At 41.5% G+C, this 24,421-nt stretch overlaps 1 protein-coding gene across 1 annotated transcript in view; it reads left to right on the forward strand.

Annotated features, from left to right (window-relative positions):
- Positions 1-24,421, forward strand: part of tmprss3a (transmembrane serine protease 3a) — a 107,996-nt gene that overhangs the window by 58,061 nt on the left and 25,514 nt on the right. The window contains exons 22-25 of the mRNA XM_062067187.1: positions 2,131-2,247; positions 8,301-8,424; positions 18,350-18,481; positions 24,027-24,073. Coding sequence (XP_061923171.1) covers positions 2,131-2,247; positions 8,301-8,424; positions 18,350-18,481; positions 24,027-24,073 — 420 coding nt within the window. The remainder of the gene's footprint in view (positions 1-2,130; positions 2,248-8,300; positions 8,425-18,349; positions 18,482-24,026; positions 24,074-24,421) is intronic.

The raw sequence follows: 24,421 nt of genomic DNA on the forward strand, positions 1-24,421 counted from the left end.
TTTGTTGCGTTTCGCTTGATTGTAAAATATGTCGCTCGAGAGGGGGTGTGACGTTCATATGTTGTCAATATTCAGTGTTTTATCCTTCATAGTTAATATTGTAAATCCCACATTCTTTGTTTTCATGTACATTCTGGGTGTCTCATTCAGTAAAACAATGTAAAATTCCATTCCGTTGTTTAAGGCGATCTGTCATAACATTTTTAGCTTTCAGACATTATTGTGAGGTTTTGTATTAGTGTTCCTAAAAATAGGACCCAAGCACACATACTGTACAGCAGATTTTCACATCTTACATATATATGTATGTTTGTAAATATATATACATGTATATGTGTGTGTATATAGATAGATATACCAGTCCCCAGACACATTTTTTTCTCTAATTTTGGCCCCCCAAGTCAAAATAATTGCCCAGGCCTGGTGTATACTGTAGTACAGTTTCAAATTGCAGTTTTAAATCAACTAAAGGTACTGTTGTGAGAACAGCGACCCCACCTGGCTGTAAAGAGTCACGTAGGACAAAACACAACTGCAGCATGAATCTTGTTTGTGTTTGCTAATATCATCTATTAAATGGCTCAAATTATCAATTTCCCCTTCTGTCTTCCTTTTTTTCTCTTTCCATCCCCTCCTGCTCCGGTCCGGCTGCACCAAATAATAATATAAATACATTTAATAAAGTTAAATACAAATAAGGCAACAAGAGAAGTATCCCACACTTCTCTTTTGTAAAGTACATCTGTACAGCCGATATCGGCATCTACATCAACAATATGATTTGCCTGAGGGGCCGGACAGGACAAAAAAAACAAATTATCATACATTGTGAGATTTTTTAAAATGCATTGTACAAAAAGTGATATTATCGCACAAATTAGATAATTATGGTATATCTGGCAATGCTGTATAGAGGGTCAAATGGGACAAAGTTGAATAAATACATCTTCAAATAGTTACTTAAATGTGTCAATAATTAATTATATTTGTAATTAAACATACAAATGTTAATAAATTGTGTAAATAATTTATTTATTGTAAAGGTACATTCAGATATGGACTATAGGAGGATTGTTTGTATAGTTTCAAATAACTAATAAAAACGGACTTAACCACCTGTAACACAGAGCTGACACAAAGTTTTGTCTTTGAATATACAGAATATAGTATATTTTTTAACTAAATAAAATAATATTAAAATGGCCCCCACACACTTTACATTTTCAGTATGAAAATCCCTGATTTAGAGTCTTCAATTAACCTAACATGCATATTTTTGAAATGTGGGAGGAAGCTGGAGGAAAACTCCACCTACGAAACGGAGAATCGAACCCCAATCTCCTGACTGTGTGGCCTACATGTTAACCACTAAATAATCAAATAATAAATTCTTAAATTATTTAAATAGTAAAATAAATGATATAATTATAATATATTAATTATTGACAAATGTATGTATTCAATTCCAATTTCAATTAATTTATGACACACCTATTGGGTGGTGGGGGGTCGGTTGGTAGAGCGGCCCTGCCAGCAACTTGAGGGTTCCAAGTTCGATTCTAGCTTCCACCATCCGAGTCACTGCCGTTGTGTCCTTGGGAAAGACACCCACACAGGTGTAAATGTAGCTAAAAGATGTAGATAATGGGTTTCATTATGTAAAGCGCTTTGAGTCTCTAGAGAAAGCGCTATATAAATGTAATTCACTTCACAATTTAATGATGTATTTATCTATTTCATTCAGTCCTATTTAACCCTCCACATCGGTGTGGTAAATCCATTTATTTGTTTGAAAATAACTTGACACTATTTTGTGCTTGGTATGACAAATTGACTGTGAATACAAGCAAAGTACATTTATTCATTGAAATTGATTGAAACAGTGACATTTATTATACATTATGTTAAGCTTTCCATAACAATTTTCAGGCTAATTATTTATATATTTCTTTGTGTGTGTGTGTGTATGCGTGTGAGTGTGTGTGTGTGTGTGTGTGTGTGTGTGTGTGTGTGTGTGTGTGTGTGTGTGTGTGTGTGTGTGTGTGTGTGTGTGTGTGTGTGTGTGTGTGTGTGTGTGTGTGTGTGTGTGTGTGTGTGTGTGTGTGTGTGTGTGTGTGTGTGTGTGTTTAGTGGGTCTGAGCTGCATGGGGAAGTTTCAGTGCGGCTTTTCATCTCAGTGCATAAGAAGTTCAGCCCAGTGTGATGGAAAGGTGGACTGTGACAATGGCGAGGACGAGCTAGGCTGTGGTGAGACACAAAACTACATGTTGTCTTTGTATATGTTCTACTTCTATTAGACATATACACTAATAACACTGATGGCTTCTGTCTGCTCCAACAACTTTTGCTTTTGTGTTGACTTTTACACTTCAACCTAAAAATTGTTTCATTGCTTTGCTTAATTCCATTTTCCCAGTACAAACTCACATGTGTGACTGTATTTTTTTCTTCTGCATCAGCATAATTGACCTAGAATCCCAATAAAACCTAAAATTAGGATAAACTGTGATGATACATACATACAGCGGTAACTCGAAGTACTCGTATTGAAATACTTCTATTGTGTCTCCTTCCAGTTGCTTCTCTGTCAAACACACCATCAGCAGCTTTGCCATTTTTTATGGATAAATTAGATATCATTTTAATGTCCTTGGCTGGCATTATCGACTCGTTCTGCTTCAGTATGGCGCAGACTAGCTGTGCTACGGTCCAATAGTTTCACTGCTTTAACTGCTAGCGACATGCTCTGTCATGTTTGTGATGATTTATTTATTTTTGATAAATCAATAAATATAAATAAATATCATTTACTTCTTCTTCTCAGCATTGTCCTTCACACTCACTTGGTTGAAAAAATGAAGTTATGTCGACCTCTAGCAATACTGCTAGCTACTAAACTAGACAAGACTAGCCAAACAATCATGGGTTATGTAGTGCTTAATGGCTGTTCTTAGTAGTTTTGTAGAGAGCCGAGTCTTGCACTGACATCTTGATGACAAAAATGAAATTTAGGAGAGCTACATCTCCTGACAAAAAATATGGAATCACCAGACTTCCATCCATCCATCCATCTTCAACCGCTTATCCGGAATCGGGTCGCGGGGACAGCAGCTCCAGCAGAGACCCCCAGACTTCCCTCTCCAGAGCAACATTTGCGACTTCCTCCTGGGGGATCCCGAAGCGTTCCCAGGCCAGAGAGGAGATGTAATCCCCCCATCTGGTCCTTGGCCTGCCGCGGGGCCTCCTCCCAGTGGGACGTGCAACGAGGACCTCCCTAGGGAGACGCTCGTGAGGCATCCGCACGAGATGCCCGAACCACCTAAGCTGGCTCCTTTCCAAGCGAAGGAGCAGCGGCTCTACTCCGAGTCTCTCTCGGGTGACTGCACTCCCCACCCTATCTCTAAGGGAGATGCCAGCCACCCTTCTGAGGAAACTCATTTCGGCCGCTTGTATCCGCGATCTTATTCTTTCGGTCATTACCCACACTTCATGACCATAGGTGAGAGTAGGAATGTAGATAGCTCGGTAGACCGAGAGCTTTGCCTTCTGGCTCAGCTCCCGTTTCGTCACAACAGTGCGGCAGAGAGACTGCAATACTGCCCCAGCTGCTCCGATTCTCCGGCTGATTTCCTTCTCCATCTTTCCCTCACTCGTGAACAAGACCCCGAGATACTTAAACTCCTCCACCTGGGACAGAGTCCTGTCCCCTACCCGGACTGTACAAACCATCGGTTTCCTGCTGAGAACCATGGCCTCAGATTTGGAGATGCTGATCCTCATTCCAGCCGCTGAACACTCGGCTGCGAACCGATCCAGTGAGAGCTGAAGGTCACGAACCGAAGGTGCCATCAGGACCACATCATCTGCAAACAGCAGTGACGCAACCTTTAGCCCCCCGAGACGTATACCCTCTCCGCCATGGCCACGACTCCGCCTAGAAATCCTGTCCATGAAAATCACAAACAGGATAGGTGACAGAGCGCAGCCCTGGCGGAGACCAACCCCCACTGGAAACGGATCCGACTTACATCCAAGCACCCGGACACAACTCTCGCTTTGGTTGTACAGAGATTGGATGGCCCTCAACAGGGTTCCCCTCACTCCGTACTCCCTCAGCACCTCCCACAAGATCTCCCGAGGGACGCGGTCATACGCCTTCTCCAAATCCACAAAACACATGTAGACTGGATAGGCATACTCCCAGGCCCTCTCCAGGATTCCCGCAAGCGTAAAGAGTTGGTCAGTTGTTCCACGACCAGGACGGAATCCACATTGCTCCTCTTGAATCTGAGGTTCGACTATCGGCCGGACCCTCCTTTCCAGTACCTTGGCGTAAACTTTCCCAGGGAGGCTGAGTAGTGTGATACCCCTGTAATTAGCACACACCCTCTGGTCCCCCTTTTTGAAAAGGGGAACCACCACCCCAGTCTGCCACTCCCTCGGCACTGTCCCAGACTTCCACGCAATGTTGAAAAGGCGTATCAACCAAGACAGCCCATCAACACCCAGAGCCTTCAGCATTTCTGGACGGATCTCGTCAACCCCCGGAGCTTTGCCACTGTGGAGTTGTCTAACTACCTCAGTGACTTCACTCCGAGAGATCGACGTCGATCCCCCATCATCCTCAGGCCCTGCTCCTATCAGGGAGGGTGTGTCTGATGTATTTGGGTTCAGGAGTTCCTCAAAGTGCTCTTTCCAACGCCCCACGACTTCCTCACTTGAAGTCAGCAAAGTCCCATCCTTGCCGTACACAGCTTGGATGGTTCCCTGCTTCCCCCTCCTGAGGTGCCGTATGGTCTTCCAGAACAGCTTTGGTGCCGCCCGATAGTCCTTCTCCATGGATTCCCCGAACTGCTCCCACACCCTCTGCTTAGCCTCGTCCACAGCCACGGCCGCTGCCCTTCGGGCCCGTCGGTACCTTGCAACTGCCTCCGGAGTCCCCTGGGATAACATACCCCGGTAGGACTCCTTCTTCAGTCGGACGGCTTCCCTGACCACCACTGTCCACCAGGGTGTTCGAGGGTTACCGCCCCTTGAGGCACCTAAGACCTTCTGGCCACAGCTCGCATCTGCAGCTTTAGCGATAGAGGCTTTGAACATTGCCCATTCCTGTTCAATGTCCCCAACCTCCACAGGGATGGCAGAGAAGTCCCGCCGGAGGTGGGAGTTGAAGTCCTTCCGGACAGAGGACTCCTCCAAACGTTCCCAGTTCACCCGCACTACACGCTTGGGTTTGCCAGGTCTGTCCAGAGGTTTCCCCCGCCATCTAACCCAACTCACCACCAGATGGTGATCAGTTGACAGTTCAGCCCCTCTCTTCACCCGAGTGTCCAAAACATACGGCCTCAGATCAGCTGATACGATTACAAAATCGATCATTGATCTTTGGCCTAGGGTGCTCTGGTACCAGGTACACCTATGAGCATCCTTATGCTTGAACATGGTGTTTGTTATCGCAAGTCCGTGACTAGCACAGAAGTCCAATAACAATCCACCACTCAGGTTCAGATCAGGGAGACCGTTCCTCCCAATCACGCCAGTCCAAGTATCACTGTCATTGCCCACGTGCGCGTTGAAGTCCCCCAGCAAGACTATGGAATCCCCTGCCGGCGTCCCATACAGGACCCCATGCAAGGTATCCAAGAAGGCTGAATACTCTGAACTCCTGTTTGGTGCGTATGCACAAACAACAGTCAGAGTTTTCCCCCCTCCAACCCTAAGGCGAAGGGAGGCGACCCTCTTGTCCACTGGGGTGAACTCCAACGTACAGGCACTCAGCCGGGGACTCGTGAGTATCCCCACACCCGCCTGTGCCCTCACACCCTGAGCAACTCCAGAAGTGAACAAGGTCCATCCCTTGTCCAGGAGTGTGGTTTCAGAGCCCTTGCTATGCGTAGAGGTAAGCCCCACCAGATCCAACCGGTAGCGCTCCACCTCTCGCACCAGCTCAGGCTCCTTCCCCACCAGCGTAGAGACGTTCCACGTCCCGAAAGTCAGCCTCTGCTGCCCCGAATTGGTCCGTCCGGAGCCTCCACTTTCACCGCCATCCACTTGGCAGCGCACCCGACCCCACTGGTTCCGACCGCGGGTGGTGGGCCCACGTGGCAGAGAAGATGGTGTGTCCACGTAGCTTCTTCGGGCTGTGCCCGGCCGGGCTCCGTGGCAAGCCCGGCCACCAGGCGCTCGCTGACGAGCCCTACCTCCGGGCCTAGCTCCGGAGGAGGGCCCCGGGCTTCCTCCGGGCCGGGTAACGCATCCTCTTTTAGGGTAGTTCATGGGGGGTATCGTAACCCTGATGGGGGGGGCATTCGGGTGCTACACCTTGCCCAAGGGTGACCCGGAACTATGTAAGGCAGGGGCGTTCAACTCCCTGAGGCTTAATACAAGCCCACATACCACCAGACTTGGAGGATTTTATTTCAGTTGATTACTTTTGTAGATAAAAAGCAGATAACATATATGACACAAAATGGCAACTTGCTGGTTTTAATAAACACTAAACAAAACCAAGAATATAAATAATTATAGTAATAGTTTCATTTTTAGATCAAGCAGAGTGAAAGAATAATAGAATCACTCTATTTTGATGGAAATGATGGAATCACCCTGTACATTTTCATTTCCAAAGCTAACACCTGTATCAGATTCAATTGTTTTATTAGTCTGCAGCTAAAAAGGGTTGTTCACACTTTGGAGAGCTGTTCCACAATGTGGATTGACATGAATCATGGCTCCAACACGAGAAATGTCAATTAAAACAAAGTGGAGGATTATCAAACTTCTTCAAAATATGTTGATTGTTCATAGTCAGCTGTGTACAAACCACTTGGGAAGATTGTAAAAAGCAAGCATACTGGGAGACCAAGAAAAACAACAAACCACCTACAGGAAATGGGAATTAAATACAGAAAAGCTAAATAAAATGTGTCATTAACACCTGAACAGAAGAAAAACAAGGTTACAATGGGCTAAGGAAAAGAAATTGTGGACTATGGATGACTGGATGAAAGTAATATTCAGTGATTAATCGTAAATCTGTATTTGGCAAGGTGATGATGCCGGAACTTTTGTTTGGTGCAGTTTCAATAAAATTTATGAAGACGACAGCCTGAAGAAATCATGCATATTTCCACAGTCATCGATGATAAGGGGGGTGCATGTCAGGTAATGGCACTGGGGAGATATCTGTCATTACACCTTCAATAAATGCACAAGTTTGCGTTATGTTTAAGTGTCCATGACAAACTGGATCTGACAGCAGCAATCAGAGAAAGTTGGAGCAAGATTGATGAAGAGTACAGTTTGTCACTCGTTAAGTTCATGCCTCAGAGACTGCAGGCTGTTATAAAAGCCAGAGGTGGTGCAACAAAGTACTAGTGGTGTGCTGTAGTGTTTGTTTCATGAGTCCATTTTTTTTTTGCTCAGAATTAAGTGATTCCATATGTCTTTCACTCTGCTTGATGTAAAAATGAAACATACTGACAACCACAATTAATTTTCTTGATTCCTTTGTGTTTTTTAAAGCCAGAAAATTGTCATTTGAAATGACTATAGTTTTGTGTCATGTCTGTCATCACCTTTTTTTCCACAAAATTTAAACAACTGAATGAACATCTTCCAAGACTAGTCATTCCATAATTTTCTAGGGGTTGTACGTTTGTACAATCACTGCTTGCGGTACGCTACTTTAGATGTATCTGGCGTGCTCAGATTGCCGGGAAGATTAGTTCCACTTTGTGTTTCCTGCTTATGTTAAGGGAAAACGGTGTAACCTACATGCAATGTTTTAAGAGCATAAGCAAAGGTTTACTCTCGACAATTTACAACCATAAAACAAACACACATAGATATATGAATAGGTTTTTTTACCTGACATCACATCCAGCTCATTAAATATGTCAAGCTCGAAGTGATGGTAATCAAGAAGGGCGGAAGAGTGTAAAATTTTACAAAAGACAACGAGAAAAGTGGCACACAGTTTAGTCCAAGGGAGCAAAGTCGAAGAATGCACAAGTTTGCAGTGATCACTTCGTTAAAGGGGAACTACACTTTTTTTTTTTTTTGCCTATCGTTTACAATCCTTATGAGAGATAAGAACACATACCTAAGTCTAAAAAAATATCAAATAGATAACGACTCTTTCCAAGTGATTGTCTATGGTCTGTCCTGAAGAAATATAAAACACTTCAGACTATCCACACATTGAGCATGTGATGCTCCTGCACCACAATTGAATGTACATGTTATTTTCCAGCAAGATTTACAGTATATATTTAATAATTGTCTGTTTTTTGTGCCAGTGCGTCTCAGTGGGCGGAGTTCAGTCCTGCAAGTCCAGAGAGAAGGTGTGTGGAGGACAGTCTGCTCTGAGGACTGGAATAATTGGCTTGGAGTGTCTGCCTGCAAACAGCTGGGATATAACAGGTGATGTTTGTGCTGTATGGCCCTTTTGCTTAGCTTGTTCTCTTAAACTCATTTCATTATACATTTGTAATATTTGGAAGAGACTTTAACACATGTGTATTAAAAAGACCTATGATAATTCTAATCTCCATTTAACACACTTCCTTGTAGTCTAGATAATATGTATTGGATATGCTTTGGTGTACGTCACTTTTACATTGCCTATGTCATTTCGTGTGTGGAGGCGCTCACTTTAAATTGTAAATTAAACCCCCCACGACCCACCCTATGGAGGGTCAAATAAGACAGAATTATATAAATAAATGAATAAATCTTTACATGATTATTACTTAACTGTGTCATTAATTATTGAAATTTGGAAATACTTAAATTAACAAATACATGTCATTGATTAATTAAATTTGTTTAATATTGTGAATGATCATATGATTGAATAATTCACAATTTAATTTTTTATTCTATTTAATTAATTATTTAATTGATTACTTAAATATTTATTTCATGAACATGTGTGGCAGCTTCATAAATGTATTTTATCTGTCAAAACACCTGATTGGTTACCCGCCACTTTGTTTGTGGAACTTCAACCAGAGAAGCTGAGGCGTACTTGGTCTATATCTTGGTGCGGAAATAACTCTGACAACTTCAATAAATTCCTCGAGTTTAACTGCTACATGCTTGTGGTCAGCAGGTCTTTCTTCCACATACTCGGCAAGGTCTAAAACATCTACCTCCAACTCCCAAAGGTACAAGTATATCCTCCTTAGCCGCCATGTTTTGAAAGACTTTCAAAATTCCAGTGGTCCCCAAACTACGGCCCGCAGGCCAGATATGGCCCACCAGCGTCCAAAATCCGGCCCGCGAGAAGTCCAAAGTTTAATTATAATTTTTTAAAATCTGTCTTTTCTAGCCCATCCATCAATCCATTTTCTACCGCTTGTTACTCTCGGGGTCTCCTAGCCGCTCAGGCAAATCATATTGTCTAAAAATGCATTTTCCCATCGTTAATGTGACATCAACGTGCTCTAAACGTGGTAAGTCTGTCCGCATCTACGATTACAATTACCATATATATGGTAATTGTATATATATAGCCCGGCCCCCGGCCAAATTCTTTTAACCCAATGCTGCCCCTGGGTCAAAAAGTTTGGGGATCCCTGCTTCAGACCAAAACAAACACTGGACTAGATTCCTGTTAGGCCCGCCCACTGACTTTGATGACTGAGTTTGACAGATACAATAAATCATGAAGCTGTCACACATGTTCATGAAATGAATAAATGATTAATTAATTTCATTCAGCAAAAACAGGTTTCATAAATACATAGAACAACAACAAAAAACAAGATCAGTCACACACTTTAGTTAAAAGTACAAAATACTTATAACATTAACATTAAAAATGCAATAGGTAAAAAATAAATGTTTCCACAAAAATGTTAAAACAATTACAATGCCTAATAGAAACAGTTGCTCAATCCTTTAAGGCTTAAAGGATTGAGGATTGATCCATCCATCTTCAACCGCTTATCCGGAATCGGGTCGCGGGGACAACAGCTCCAGCAGAGACCCCCAGACTTCCCTCTCCAGAGCAACATTAGCAACTTCCTCCTGGGGAATCCCGAAGCGTTCCCAGGCCAGAGAGGAGATGTAATCCCCCCATCTGGTCCTTGGCCTGCCACGGGGTCTCCTCCCAGTGGGACGTGCAACGAGGACCTCCCTAGGGAGACGCTCGTGAGGCATCCGCACGAGATGCCCGAACCACCTAAGCTGGCTCCTTTCCAAGTGAAGGAGCAGCGGCTCTACTCCAAGCCTCTCTCGGGTGACTGAACTTCTCACCCTATCTTTAAAGGAGATGCCAGCCACCCTTCTGAGGAAACTAATTTCGGCCGCTTGTATCCGCGATCGTATTCTTTCGGTCATGACCCACACTTCATGACCATAGGTGAGAGTAGGAATGTAGATAGCTCGGTAGACCGAGAGCTTTGCCTTCTGGCTTAGCTAAGTATCTCGGGGTCTTGTTCCTATGTTAAATAATATGGGATATAATTTGGGTGTTTGTTAGGCTTGATAAACAGCACAAGGACTTGAAATACTTGCCAAAAAGCATTAAGGAAGTGAGGAATGATACTGCAACACTTCATGATGATACTGCAAAGCTTTGTAAACAAATGAAAGGACAGGTGATAGGACTAGAGCAGGGGTGTCAAACATACGGCCCGCGGGCCGGAACCGGCCCCCAAGGAGGTTCGATCAGGCCCGCAGGATAATTTGAAAGTGGAAAAAATGCATAAAAGACATGGAATTAATATTTTAAATTCGCTGCAATTCATGGATTATCCGCTAAGGGGCGCACTCTTTCCATCAGAGTAGAAGACAAGCCGCATCACTGAGACAGACTGAAAACAGCAGACGGTATCAATGCGCCATCTGCTGCTTGTTACGACGTTGTTAATACCTTGGTCTCTACCTCTACGCTACACCCTCATTAGCCAAAATGTCGTTATCCAAACGGAGAAAAGTAGATAAGGAGTGTAGAATTTTCAAAGAAAAATGGACCACGTCCTATTTATTTACAGAGATGCACGGAAAACCTTCGTGCTTGGTGTGTTTGCAACAAGTTTCGGTATTGAAGGAATATAATATTCGACGCCACTACGAGACTCATCACAGCGAAAAATATGACGGCTTGCAAGGACAACTGAGAAGAGATAAGATTAACGAATTGCTGGCAGTTTGACAAACTTCTCAGCGACAGCAACATTACCCACAGCCTGCCATACCACACTGAAGTGAGATGGTTAAGCCGAGGCGCTGTGCTGAGGCATTTCTTTGATCTACGAGAGGAAATCGGACAGTTCATGGAGAAAAAAGGAAAACCGGTGTTGGAATTACAATCTCAGGAATGGCTACGGGACCTTGCATTCTTGGTTGATATTACTGAACACTTGAACAATCTGAACAAAATGTTGCAAGGCCGCAAAAAAGTTGTCACACAGTTTTCTGACAACATACATGCATTTAAGTTGAAGCTGACTTTGTGGGAGATGCAACTGGCAAATGGCAACCCTGCTCATTTCCCCTGTCTGAGAGATGTGTGTGTGACCAGACCTGATGCGGACATGAAACGGTACAAAGACAAAATTGCAGGACTACTGCGGGAGTTTGAGAAACGTTTTCAGGTATTTTGTGAACTTGAGACAGAATTTTCAGTTTTTCGCTCACCTTTCACAGTTAAAGCTTCTGATCTGCCGGTCGAAATTCAGCTAGAGATAATTGATTTGCAGTGTGATGCAGATTTGAAGGGCAAATTTGCCTCTGTAGGTCTGGACAGATTTTATCAGTATCTACTACCAGGGTACCCCAAATTAACAGCCCTGGCTGCTAAAATTTTGTGCATGTTTGGGACAACCTACCTTTGTGAACAAATTTTCTCAGTGATGAATATCAATAAAACAAAAATGCGTTCAAGGCTCACAAACAAGCACTTAAATGACATTCTGAAAGTGACAGCTAGTCAAGACATGACACCTGGTGTTGATGCACTTGTACAGGCCAAAAGATGCCAAGTTTCAGGAACAAATACAAGTCCAGACTAGACTAACACCTTTAAAATGCTGCCTTAGATACTGTTTGCATTGAAAGAATACAGCTCTGTGAAGATGAATCCTTACTGTGGTGATTTAAAAAATGTGCACTTTAATGTTAGTCAGCAGCTTCAAAACAAAAGTTGTGTGATGGAATTCTACTGTTCATACAACTCCATAAATTTTCAGTATGTATTGTATGTGTATGTATGTTTCATGTATGAAGTTTACAGATTTACAGGACAGGCAAACACTTTCTTCATTACACATTTAAAATCACTCTCCTTAGTTTGTAAGGTGTACGCAGGGATTACATTTAGATTTTATATACGTATGTGTAAGTGGTTTAAAAATTCCTTTCTTTAAAAGTCTCTTAAAGTGCATTACTATATTTTTCAGTACCAATTAAAGTTTTGTGCCTTTGTACAATCAGTGGGATCAGTTGCAATGCATATTTGTGAATGATAAAAGTAAATTGCACATTTGTCTAAGGAAATATGAGGTGTTTCATGAAATGTTTTGTAAAAGGATAGTTCATTAAATTTCAATATTTTCCTAATGTTCTTGTGCTTCTTTACACCAAAACAAAGGAAAGACATGATATTTTGGTTATTTATAGCAGAGTATGGTATAATTTTAATGGTCCGGCCCACTTGACATCTCCCTAGGCCGTATGTGGCCCACGATGCGAAATGAGTTTGACACCCCTGCTTTAAACTGTCTTGAAATTCCCCCAAAGTGATGAGTTCAGGACCATGGGCAGCAAATCTGAAGTTTTTTTTTAATTTTACCAAGACTTGTGTTGGCTCTAGGAAACAAAACGCTGAGGATGTCTGTGACCTTAAACTGTAGCGACTGGTGTCTCTACACATAAAATAACATAAATAAGGGGAAACCAAACCAAAAAGGGATATACTGTATTTATAAAAACCATCCATTGACAAAATCTGCGGACTGACAATGGGCATTTTTCCATTGCGTACAAAGTGCAATGGTGGACAAAGTTGCCACATCCAGTTTTTTTTTCAAATAAGTGTCTCCATAATCTAGCAAAACCATTAAAGTGGTCAGAATCAAGCGTTTTCTAACTTGTAGGGAAAACAGGACTTGATTCTAAAGAAAAAAAACAATTTAATTTTAAGTTTAGCCACAAGTTTTTCTATGTGTGATTTAAAAGACAAGTTCTCATCAATAACAATCCCCAAGTACAGCATGTCCTGACCAATTCAAGTTCAACTTTACGATCAGTTCATATTTTTGGAATGTTCAATGGCAGCTGTTTGCCATTTAAAGATAACATCACCTTAAATTTCTCTGCATTTAGCACTAGTTTCAGCTGAGTAAGCTGGGACTGAACAACATCAAAAGCAGACTGCAGGAGCTCAAAGGTTTGCGCTACAGCAGGGCATGAACAATATATGACTGCGTCATCAGCATAAAAATGGAACGCAGCATCAGACACATTATCACAGAGATTATTTACACTGATGAAAAACAACAATGGATCTAATATGGAACCCTGAAACACCCTTTAACCAATGGAGGAAAGACAAGGAGGACCCAGCAAACTGGACACATTGGGTTCTATCAGACAGGTAAAAATCACATAAAACCACTTTACAGCATGCTGAGATTAAACAAATAATTAAGTAAGTAATTAATTAAACTTTGAAATAATTAAATTGTGAAATAGTTCATTACAACATTAAATAAATCAATTGTGAAGTAATTATATAGATAATTGATTATCCATCCATCCATTTTCTACCGCTTATTCCCTTTGGGGTCGCGGGGGGCACTGGAGCCTATCTCAGCTACAATCGGGCAGAAGGCGGGGTACACCCTGGACAAGTCGCCACCTCATCGCAGGACCAACACAGATAGACAGACAACATTCACACTCACATTCACACACTAGGGTCAATTTAGTGTTGCCAATCAACCTATCCCCAGGTGAATTAAATAAATAGGTAAATAAATATATGTAATTTTACATTCAATTTCTTCATTACACATTTAATAACACATTTAGTTCAAATTTTGATTAGTTAATGACACATTTAAGTAATTAATGAAATATTTATTTGTTTATTCCATTCTGTCACATTTGACCATGGATACACCCTCCACAAGAGTATCCGAATTTATCTTTTGAAAATGTACACATATATTTTGAAGACGAACATACCCTCAATTCTTCTTTTTTTCAGACACGTTCAAAAACAAACTTAATTAAAATTACGTAGATTATATAAAGTGCACAACAGTATATAAATATGAATAGGCACACCTGCCCACTCTCGGATTGATACAGAAAAAATCCAGGATTTATTTCACTACATGTTGCTTGTCGGTGAAATGGTGCATAGCCCACTATTAAATGCAAATAATACAAACTGTACTTAATCCTACCTGTTCTTTTGTCTCCTCAAACCAAGTCATTGGAGTTTAGCGGCTAACCATCTTGTTTAAAATGTTGTGGACAAAAAACTAGTAAATATTAGTTTTTATAGATATCCGAGCAAGTGGTAGGGCATGAAACGAGAACAAGTAACAGCCAAGGGGGAAAAGGCATGTACTACAATACCCATGCCTTACTCCATGGACTTACCACACCAAGTTTAGGGTCCACTCAAATTCAAGGCGTTCATCACCCGTCACACGCGGTCATCCTAAGGAAACTATATATTATATTATATATTTTCAAAATGGTTGCTTTGGTTGTTTTTAAACTAGTGAGTAAAATCCTAAGTTTTTGAAACGCTTATGTAACGTAATGTTATCCTTTCACTGGTTTGGTGTTCAAGGAGTGGGCGTATTGACATGGAAACTAGCATGAAGGGATTAATAATAATAATAATAATGGATTAGATATATAGAGCGCTTTTCTATCAACTAGATACTCAAAGTGCTCACAGAGAAGTATGAACCCATCATTCGTTCACTCCACATTCACACTAGGGTGGTGGTAAGCTACATTTGTAGCCACAGCTGCCCTGGGGTAGACTGACGGAAGCGTGGCTTCCAATTTGCACCACCTATCATTCATTCACCAGTGTGTGTGGCACTGGGGGCAAGAGTGAAATGTCTTGCCCAAGGATACAACGGCGGTGATTTGGATGGCAAAATGCAGGGAGCGAACCTGGAACCCTCAAGTTTCTGGCAAGGCCGCTCTACCCACCACGCCACGCAGTCCCCAAAATGCAGTGTCCCCTTATTTTCTGTTTTTTTTAGTGGACTAAAGACAAGGTTACAAGACGAGGACATATACAGACATGATAAAACGAGCCGCAAAAACTAGAATGTGATGAGACCGGACTCATTTACTGTATTATACATGTACAGTACTGAACGTGTTCAATATAAGCATACAACAGCACCACTTGTCCTGGGGAGAACATTACAGTGATACAACAAATAATATGTTGTAAAAATAAACATTTAATAACTAGGACTGTCTTCAACTAAGGAATTTATTGGTCAAAGGCGGACGGCGTGGCGCAGTTGGGAGAGTGGCTGTGCCGCAGTTGGGAGAGTGGCTGTGCCAGCAACCTGAGGGTTCCTGGTTCGATCCCCACCTTCTACCAACCTCGTCACATCCGTTGTGTCCTTGAGCAAGACACTTCACCCTTGCTCCTGATGGGCCGTGGTTAGGGCCTTGCATGGCAGCTCCCGCCATCAGTGTGTGAATGTGTGTGTGAATGTGTGAATGTGGAAATAGTGTTAAAGCGCTTTGAGTACCTTGAAGGTAGAAAAGCGCTATACAAGTTAAACCCATTTACCATTTACCATTTAAATCCGATTTATAAAATTTTTAGATTTTTTTTTGCATGTCAATCAATCAATCAATCAACGTTTATTTTTATAGCCCTTAATCACAAGTGTCTCAAAGGGCTGCACAAGCCACAACAACATTTTCGGCTGAGATCCCTCATCAGGGCAAGAAAAAACTCAACGCAATGGGAAACAATGAGAAACCTTGGAGGGGACCGCAGATGTGGGGACCACCCCCCCTGGGCGACCGATGCAATGGACGTCAAGTGGATCTAGTTAATAGTGTGAGAGTCCAGTCCATAGTGTGGCCAGCAGTGGATCATCTTGAGTGGAGACAAGTCAGCAGCGCAGAGACATCCCCAACTGATGCACAGATGAGTGCTCCACCCCGGGTCCCGACTTTGGACAGCTAGCGCGTCATCTGTAGTCATCTAAAAACCTCTCCACGCAGGAGAAGGGGGCAGAGCAGAAAAGAGACGGCAGGTCAACTGGTCTAAAAGGGGGGGTCTATTTAAAGGCTAGCGTATACAAATGAGTTTTAAGATGGGACTTAAATGCTTCTACTGTGAGCAGAAGCGCAGCTTATAGGGATCCCCACAAATAAACAGATTTTCATTAGTGGGCAACAAATGTTTTTTTACCAGTGTTCAAGGCACTTTGAATTAAGTGTGCCCCGATACAACCTTTTAACTTCCGATATGATACTGATAATGCAGCGTTGAGTGTTGGCCGATACCGATAATAATCCGACATGATATCAGCACGAATGATAGGACTTTCATTACTATTTAGAGTGGAATGTTAAAAAAAAGGCTTGGTCAAGTGAAATTACCCAGAGAACACTGGTAGGTGTGAAAAACATATACCTCATACCAAAGACTATAAAAAATGGGACCCATTACCTCCCTGTTTGGCACTCAGCATCAAGGGTTGGAATTAGGGGTTAAATCACCAAAATGATTCCCGGGCGCGCAACCGCTGCTGCCCACTGCTCCCCTCACCTCCCAGGGGGTGAACAAGGGGATGGGTCAAATGCAGAGGACAAATTTCACCACACCTAGTGTGTGTGTGACAATCATTGGTACTTTAACTTTAACTTATTACAGATGTGTGTTTTTGAAGTGGAGTGGTACTTTGTTTTTGGCGACACCTGGTGATCACAATAATTCATAATTGCTCCTCGCCAGTGCTGGATTTTGTCTTTTGTCAGTGTTGTCTGCTGCCGCTACGTGCCTTGCACTAGCCCAGGGGTCTGCAACCCAAAATGTTGAAAGAGCCATATTGGACCAAAAAAAAAAATTTAAAAAATGTGTCTGGTGCCGCAAAAAATTCAAAGCCTTCTATAAGTGATATAATGACGTCAACACATGATATAAGTGTATATATTAGCCACATTAGCCTACTATCAAAATGACTTTGTGTCGCAAGCTGACACAAATCTTCGTTGACCGAAATGTTGAAATGTAATATTTATTCTATTTTTACAACATTCTAAATCATTAGTAAAATGCAGGCTTTCCAGGGGGTGAGATAACTCTTCTAAATTACTGGCTTAGAATGGCTAATGGTCTAGATGTGTGTGTCCAAGTTAAAAGAAATGTCAGGCTGTCTTCTTCGAATGGATATATAACAATCTATGCACGTTGGGTTACGTTTGCTGTGGTCTATAACGGCACACAAACCACTATGAAATGCAGGCAATATTACATACAGATAATGTGTCATGAGAAATGCAGATATAAATTAAATACACAGAGGACATAGGATATTAAATGAGCTCAAATATACCTACAAGTGAGGCATAATGATGCGATACGTACATAAAGCTAGCCTAAATAGCATGTTAGCATCAATTAGCTTGCAGTCATGCACTGACCAAATATGCTTGATAAGCACTCCACACAAGTCAATAACATCAACAAAGTTCAACTTTGTGCATTCAAACAAATAAGACAAACAATCAGTGGCATAAAATATGTCTTTCTCTGGCATCGTTGAAGAAAGTTATACATGTAAACAAACTAGGGTGAGTTCAAGGACCGCCAAGATTAGTAGGACAAAACGACGGTCGCCAAATACGCTCATCAGAGAATCATGTTAAATATAAACAGTGGGATTTCTAACAATTTGGGAAGTTTGTTTCATGTTGTCCTCCTACAGAAACCCTATTAAAACAAACATTTATTTTTTCCCCCTTCTTTTTCTATTTTCATACATTTTTGAAAAAGCTCCATGGAGCCACTAGGGCGGCGCTAAAGAGCCGCAGGTTGCAGACCCCCGCACTAGCCTTTTGTTTCTGCTGTTTTTGCTCTCTGAGTACATAATTATGTTCTATTATCTACATATCGCCATCTGTCTCTGCATCTTGGGGTCATGAAAAGCTCAACCCTGACAATCACATCAATATGTATGAAACTGCATATATCATTTATTTTATCTGACCTTACTTGTTGTACATTTCTGTCACTGTAACATAGCAATCCCCTTATCAAAAAAGTAATGTTTTGCTTTTGATTCAATTCAGTATTCTGGTTTTAATATTTGTGTTTTTTGTGTGTTTGCAGTTATGTTGAGTCATTCTTCATCCCGCTGACTTCCATCGAGCAGAACCTTCAGTACAATCTGGTGTCCATCAGCCTCAGCCATAACCTTAGCCAATCACAGTCTATACAGCTGCAAAACGCTACAACTTTCAGGTACAAAACAGAAATTTGAATTAGGGATTTCACGATCAACATTTTTGGCCTCCAATTCAGACCCAATACTTTAACAAAATATTAAAGAACTGAAAATGTTTTGAGGAAGTAACAATAGTAAACACTTTTTCATAAAGTTTATCATACTAGATTTTAAAAATTGCTAGTACAGGGTGTCCCCGCCTTCCGCCCGAATGCAGCCGAGATAGGCTCCAGCACCCCCCGCGACCCCAAAAGGGACAAGCGGTAGAAAATGGATGGATGGATGGATAGTATTGTAAATCAGAAAATATATTTAATTCATGGACTTTAATGTTACGTACAATTTTTCTTACTAAACAAAAGCAAAAACTTATATTGGCATTCATTTAAATCATTTGGTTTTTGCCCTCAAACTCCCCGAGTTTGTGAACAATAACAAAAATGTTAGGTTCCGGGTTGTGTCGTATCGATGGTCATGTTCTCAGGATGAGGAAGGAAAGGCGTGGGGGGCAGAAGCAGTGTGCAGTTAAGCAAGTATTTAATTCCATACAATGAGGCAAAAAACAAAGATGAAATGCTGCTCGGAAGCGGAAGCTTGTAGCTCAGTTTGCAGCTTGTTCCTTATGACAGACGCAGTGATTGCTAGCAGCTAACTGTGTTAGTGTAAGTCCATAGACAGTGAAGAGCGGCCCTTTTAAGTTCATATCAGCTCAATTGCGGCAAATAACATTTGTTGCAAGTAATATTATCACTGAGGAACTGGAGAGCTAAAATTGTGCCACACATAGCAAGAGAGCAGCAGGCTAAAAAGAAACATGCTTTTTTGATTGATTGATTGAGACTTTTATTAGTAGGTTGCACAGTGAAGTACATATTCCGTACAATTGACCACTAAATGGTAACACCCGAATAAGTTTTTCAACTTGTTTAAGTCGGGGTCCACTTAAATTGATTCATGATACAGATATATACTATCATATATACTATCATCATAATACAGTCATCACACAATATAATCACAATGAATTATTTACAATCAGGGGTGTGTGGGGGGGGTAGGATATGGACATCAAGTAGTGGACATAGAGAGAGAGAGAGAGAGAGAGAGAGAGAGAGAGAGAGAGAGAGAGAGAGAGAGAGAGAGAGAGAGAGAGATCAGAAGGCATAAGAAAAAGTATCTGCATTTGATTGTTTACATTTGATTGTTAGCAATCCGGGGAGGGTGTTAGTTTAGGGTTGTAGCTGCCTGGAGGTGAACTTTTATTGCGGTTTTGAAGGAGGATAGAGATGCCCTTTCTTTTATACCTGTTGGGAGCGCATTCCACATTGATGTGGCATAGAAAGAGAATGAGTTAAGACCTTTGTTAGTTCGGAATCTGGGTTTAACGTGGTTAGTGGAGCTCCCCCTGGTGTTGTGGTTATGGCGGTCATTTACGTTAAGGAAGTAGTTTGACATGTACTTCGGTATCAGGGAGGTGTAGCGGATTTTATAGACTAGGCTCAGTGCTAGTTGTTTAACTCTGTCCTCCACCTTGAGCCAGCCCACTTTAGAGAAGTGGGTAGGAGTGAGGTGGGATCTGGGGTGGAGGTCTAGCAGTAACCTGACTAGCTTGTTCTGAGATGTTTGGAGTTTATATTTGAGGGTTTTGGAGGTGCTAGGGGACCAGGAGGTGCATGCGTAATCGAAAAAGGGTTGAACGAGAGTTCCCGCCAGAATCCTCAAGGTGCTTTTGTTGACCAGAGAGGAGATTCTGTAGAGAAATCTTGTTCGTTGGTTAACCTTTTTGATTACCTTGGTTGCCATTTTATCACAGGAAAGGTTAGCCTCTAGAATGGAACCTAGGTAGGTGACCTCATCTTTCCTGGTGATAACAATGTCACCCACTTTTATGGTGAAGTCATTGACTTTCTTGAGGTTGATGTGGGACCCAAACAGGATGGATTCTGTTTTACCCAAGTGTATGGATAGCTTGTTGTCAGCGAGCCAGGTGCAAGTTCTACAGAGCTCAGCACTGAGGATTTTCTCCACCTGTGACTTGTCCTTGCCGGATACCAGCAAGGCAGAGTCATCCGCAAACAAAAACAATTCACAGTCGCATGCCGATGACATGTCGTTTATGTATATTAGGAACAGTAAAGGTCCCAATATACTGCCTTGGGGGACTCCACAGCTCATCGAGAGGGGTGGGGACACGGTGCCGTTCACCTCTACCACCTGCTCCCTCCCCTCCAAGTAAGATTGCATCCAGCTCTATGAGTTTTCGTTAAATCCGATTGCTCTGAGCTTATCCAACAGTATAGCGTGGTTAACGGTGTCAAAGGCCTTCTGAAGGTCCAGCATGACCATGCCGCAGTATTTGCCCGCGTCCACCTCATGTTTGATGTGGTCGGTCAGATAGAGAAGGCATGTGTCAGTGGAGTGGTTAGTTCTGAAGCCGGATTGGAATTTGTACATGAGTTTATTAGTGGCAAGGTAACTATCGACCTGTTCATAAACAATTTTTTCCATTACTTTCGAAATGGAACTGAGAATAGAAACAGGTCGGTAGTTGCCAGGTTCCAATTTGCTTACTTTTTTACAGAGGGGAGTTACTCTTGCAATCTTAAAATCTTTTGGTACTTGGCCTTGTGTAATTGATAGGTTTATTATGTGCGTGATGATCGGGGCAATGATGGAGGCAGAGTCCCTGAGGAATCTGGAGGGAATATTATCAAGGCCGGTGGCCTTGTTAGGGTGGAGCGCGCTCAATTTTTTAAACACCTCATCAGCTGTGACCATTTCTAATTTGAAATCATCGTTGGATACTCCTAGCTTTCTGTAGAAGGCTTTAATGTGTTCTACACCAAAGCGACCAGAGTGGTGGGACAGCTTGTTGACAAGGGTTGCGGCTATGCTGGTGAAAAAGATGTTAAGTCTGCTAGCTACCTCCATTTTGTCTGTAATGAGGGAGTCACCCTCCTTGATGCTGATGTTGGTGAGTCTTGTTTTAAGTTTCTGGCTGCAACCAGGAAGCTGGTTGTTGAGAATTTTCCAGAGCTCACGTGGCTTATTTGTGTTTTCCTCTATTTTGTCGTTAATGTAATTTTTTTTTAAGGATTTAGTCAGGTTGGTTGACTTATTTCTTAATTTATTGCATTGCTTTTTGAGAGTTGAAAGGAGTAATTTGAGGTTGATATTATTGGGTTGTTTATCTACTTCTGTTTTACATTTTTGGTATTCAGAGTATTTCCTGTCTCTGTCTTTTATGGCAGCTAATAGGTCCGGATTCATCCATGGTTCCGAGCGGGCTTTGATCCTGACTGTTTTCACGGGAGCCATGTCATTTAGTATCTTTAGGAACGCCGTTTTGAAGCGATCCCAAGCAACATCGACCAGGTTGCTCGCGAGCACAGGGGACCAGTCGCACTCATCTAATTTTAAATTGAAATTGTCATTGGAGTATTTTTTGAGGGATCTGGATTGGGCTGTTATGTGGCCATTGGCTTTAGGTTTAGCTATTTTGCGGGTGCAGAAGGTTAGATAGTGGTCGCTAAGACCACAGATCATGACCCCACTATTTTTTATTTTAGGCCGGTCTGAAGTGAGAATGAGATCTATGGTTGATTGGGTGGAATCCCACACCCTTGTAGGTAGCGCTATTAGCTGGGAAAGACCGTGCAGATTACAAAACTTGCTGAAGGATCTGAAGACAGGCGCATCTCTGCGTTGAATATCTGTGTTCAGATCCCCAGTTATAATTTTCTCCACGTTGTCTGTCCCCGCCAAGCATTGCTAATGCTAAGTGAGCTTGAAACAACACAAGAATAAGTGTTTCGTTCACTTTAACAGAAGTGTACAGTAGATGGAACCAAGTTACAGCAGAAAGTAAGCAGCTAGGAACAGGAATCTAACAGAATAATAAGAGTTTAGAGATAGGATAATACAACAACTACCACTAACACAAGCAACAGAGCACCAGACGTGCACGCAAGGCGCTGATGGCAAACTCAAGCCCGGGGACCAAATCTGGCCCGCCACGTAATTTTATGTGGCCCCCCGTAGCCTGGAATAGATTTGCATCTATAAAGTACTTCATCTTTTGCCTATATGTAGCCGTTCTTTCCAAAAAATACATTATGCATGCAATTACATGTTTTAAACTTCAATATTATTTGATCATGCAACAAATATTATATAATCTACTAAAATGTTTTTATTTTTTTCGAAAAATAAAAATCAATTAATCACAAATTACTAATATAGCTCTAAATCACAAGTGCCCTCAAAGGGCCTCAAAGGGCTTCCCAAATCACAACGACATCCCCTGATCTGAACCTACATCCAAGCAAGGAAAAACTTAAAAAACCCGAACTGGGAAAAAGAAGAAACCTTGAAAAGGGGCCCAAAAATGAATATTTGAGTATCTGTTTTTCACTTTGACTTACGTATGATTTCAAAACTAGTTATCTATTAATGATCTATTATCTAATATACAATGCATAGGCAATTGTGTAGTAATACCATGAGGGGAGTCTATATTTATACTTGTATACATCACTGGTAAGCAGCCTTTTTGAAGGCAGCCATAAATCCGATGTGGCCCTCAATAACAACAATTACGACACCATTGACGTAAGGGGTGGGTGTATAGATACATACATCTGTAGTGTCGATAACAAGGGTAGTATCAATATATGAGTGATACTAGTGATTAGATCGATATTTTATTTTCACAAAATCAGTTTATTTTACAAATTCAGGGTATATGTCCCTGCACCAAAGAGGATTTCAAGGACAAAAATCAAATGTTTTAAAAGACTAATAAATCACAGTTTTTGCTTGTTTTAATTATTGTGTACTATTGAATGTATTGTGCTGAATAAAATAGTGCTTAATAAAATAGAGTTGATATTGTTAGCTGATATTGTTTAAATATTTTAGTTGATATTGTTACTCTGCCCTCCTGTGTTTTCTAATGATTATAATTGTACAAAAAATTTAAAAGCTAAATAATTTTAGTGATTTTAAATAATTTTTAAGTAGAAAGTATTGGTATAAGTATTACTATGGCCAATACTGCATCTGTAACTACATAATATTGGACCAATACCCAATTTCATACTTTGCTTCCCAAAAAGTAAGGTGGTTTTATTGTCCCTTTTTAGATCATATACAGGTACATAGTCAATAGTACTCATTGTTAATATAGTTAAATAATGTACAGTTAATACTTGTGATTGCAACAGCTGATCTCACTTATGGATGATCGGTATTGGAATTGACAGCATAAAACCCTCATCAAAACACCCCGACTTGCCTGCCTCTGTAGAAAACGAACCATAGCAGCACACTGTAATGCGCGAGCATTAAAAAGTTGGCATCAACAAACGTGATTTTCCAGGATGGCGGAGGAATCCCCGAACATTTGTTATAACAGATACAAAAAAAGAAATTTAATTTACAGATTGCTTGAATTATCTAAAAATAGTCGATAGATTAATCGTTTGGTGCAGCTCTTGTCACGTCCTGCTAACTGTTGTATAATCCATCACTGAGCTCGACTGCTGTCTTGTGTCCACACAGTAAAACCCAATGCACCTCAGGAAGAGTGACAACGCTCAAGTGTCTGGGTGAGTAAACTGCTGGCTTTGTTCAAGTTTTTTGTTTTTTCATGAGAATCTTAGTCAGAAAGACCACTGACTCATTTATGGCCAAAAGAAGCCAAGCTACCAGGCGTGTCAACAACACTTTAAAAATGTTAAAATTAGAACTATCAAAGTTAACGAGTTAACAAAAATGTCATTTAACGCGCCAAAATACACCAAACATGGATAAGTGTGGAGAGAGTGTTTTACATTTTTCCCATTATGCACTCTAATGGATTTAAATGTCATGATCCGTTGCCCGGGTCATGTTTGTTTAGTTTTTTTGACTCCCTCAGTTCCTGTTTTGTGCACCCCTGGGTTTGTGTTTTGGTT

Source organism: Entelurus aequoreus, linkage group LG13, assembly GCF_033978785.1.
Source record: "Entelurus aequoreus isolate RoL-2023_Sb linkage group LG13, RoL_Eaeq_v1.1, whole genome shotgun sequence".
In the NCBI taxonomy this organism is placed as follows: Eukaryota; Metazoa; Chordata; class Actinopteri; order Syngnathiformes; family Syngnathidae; genus Entelurus; species Entelurus aequoreus.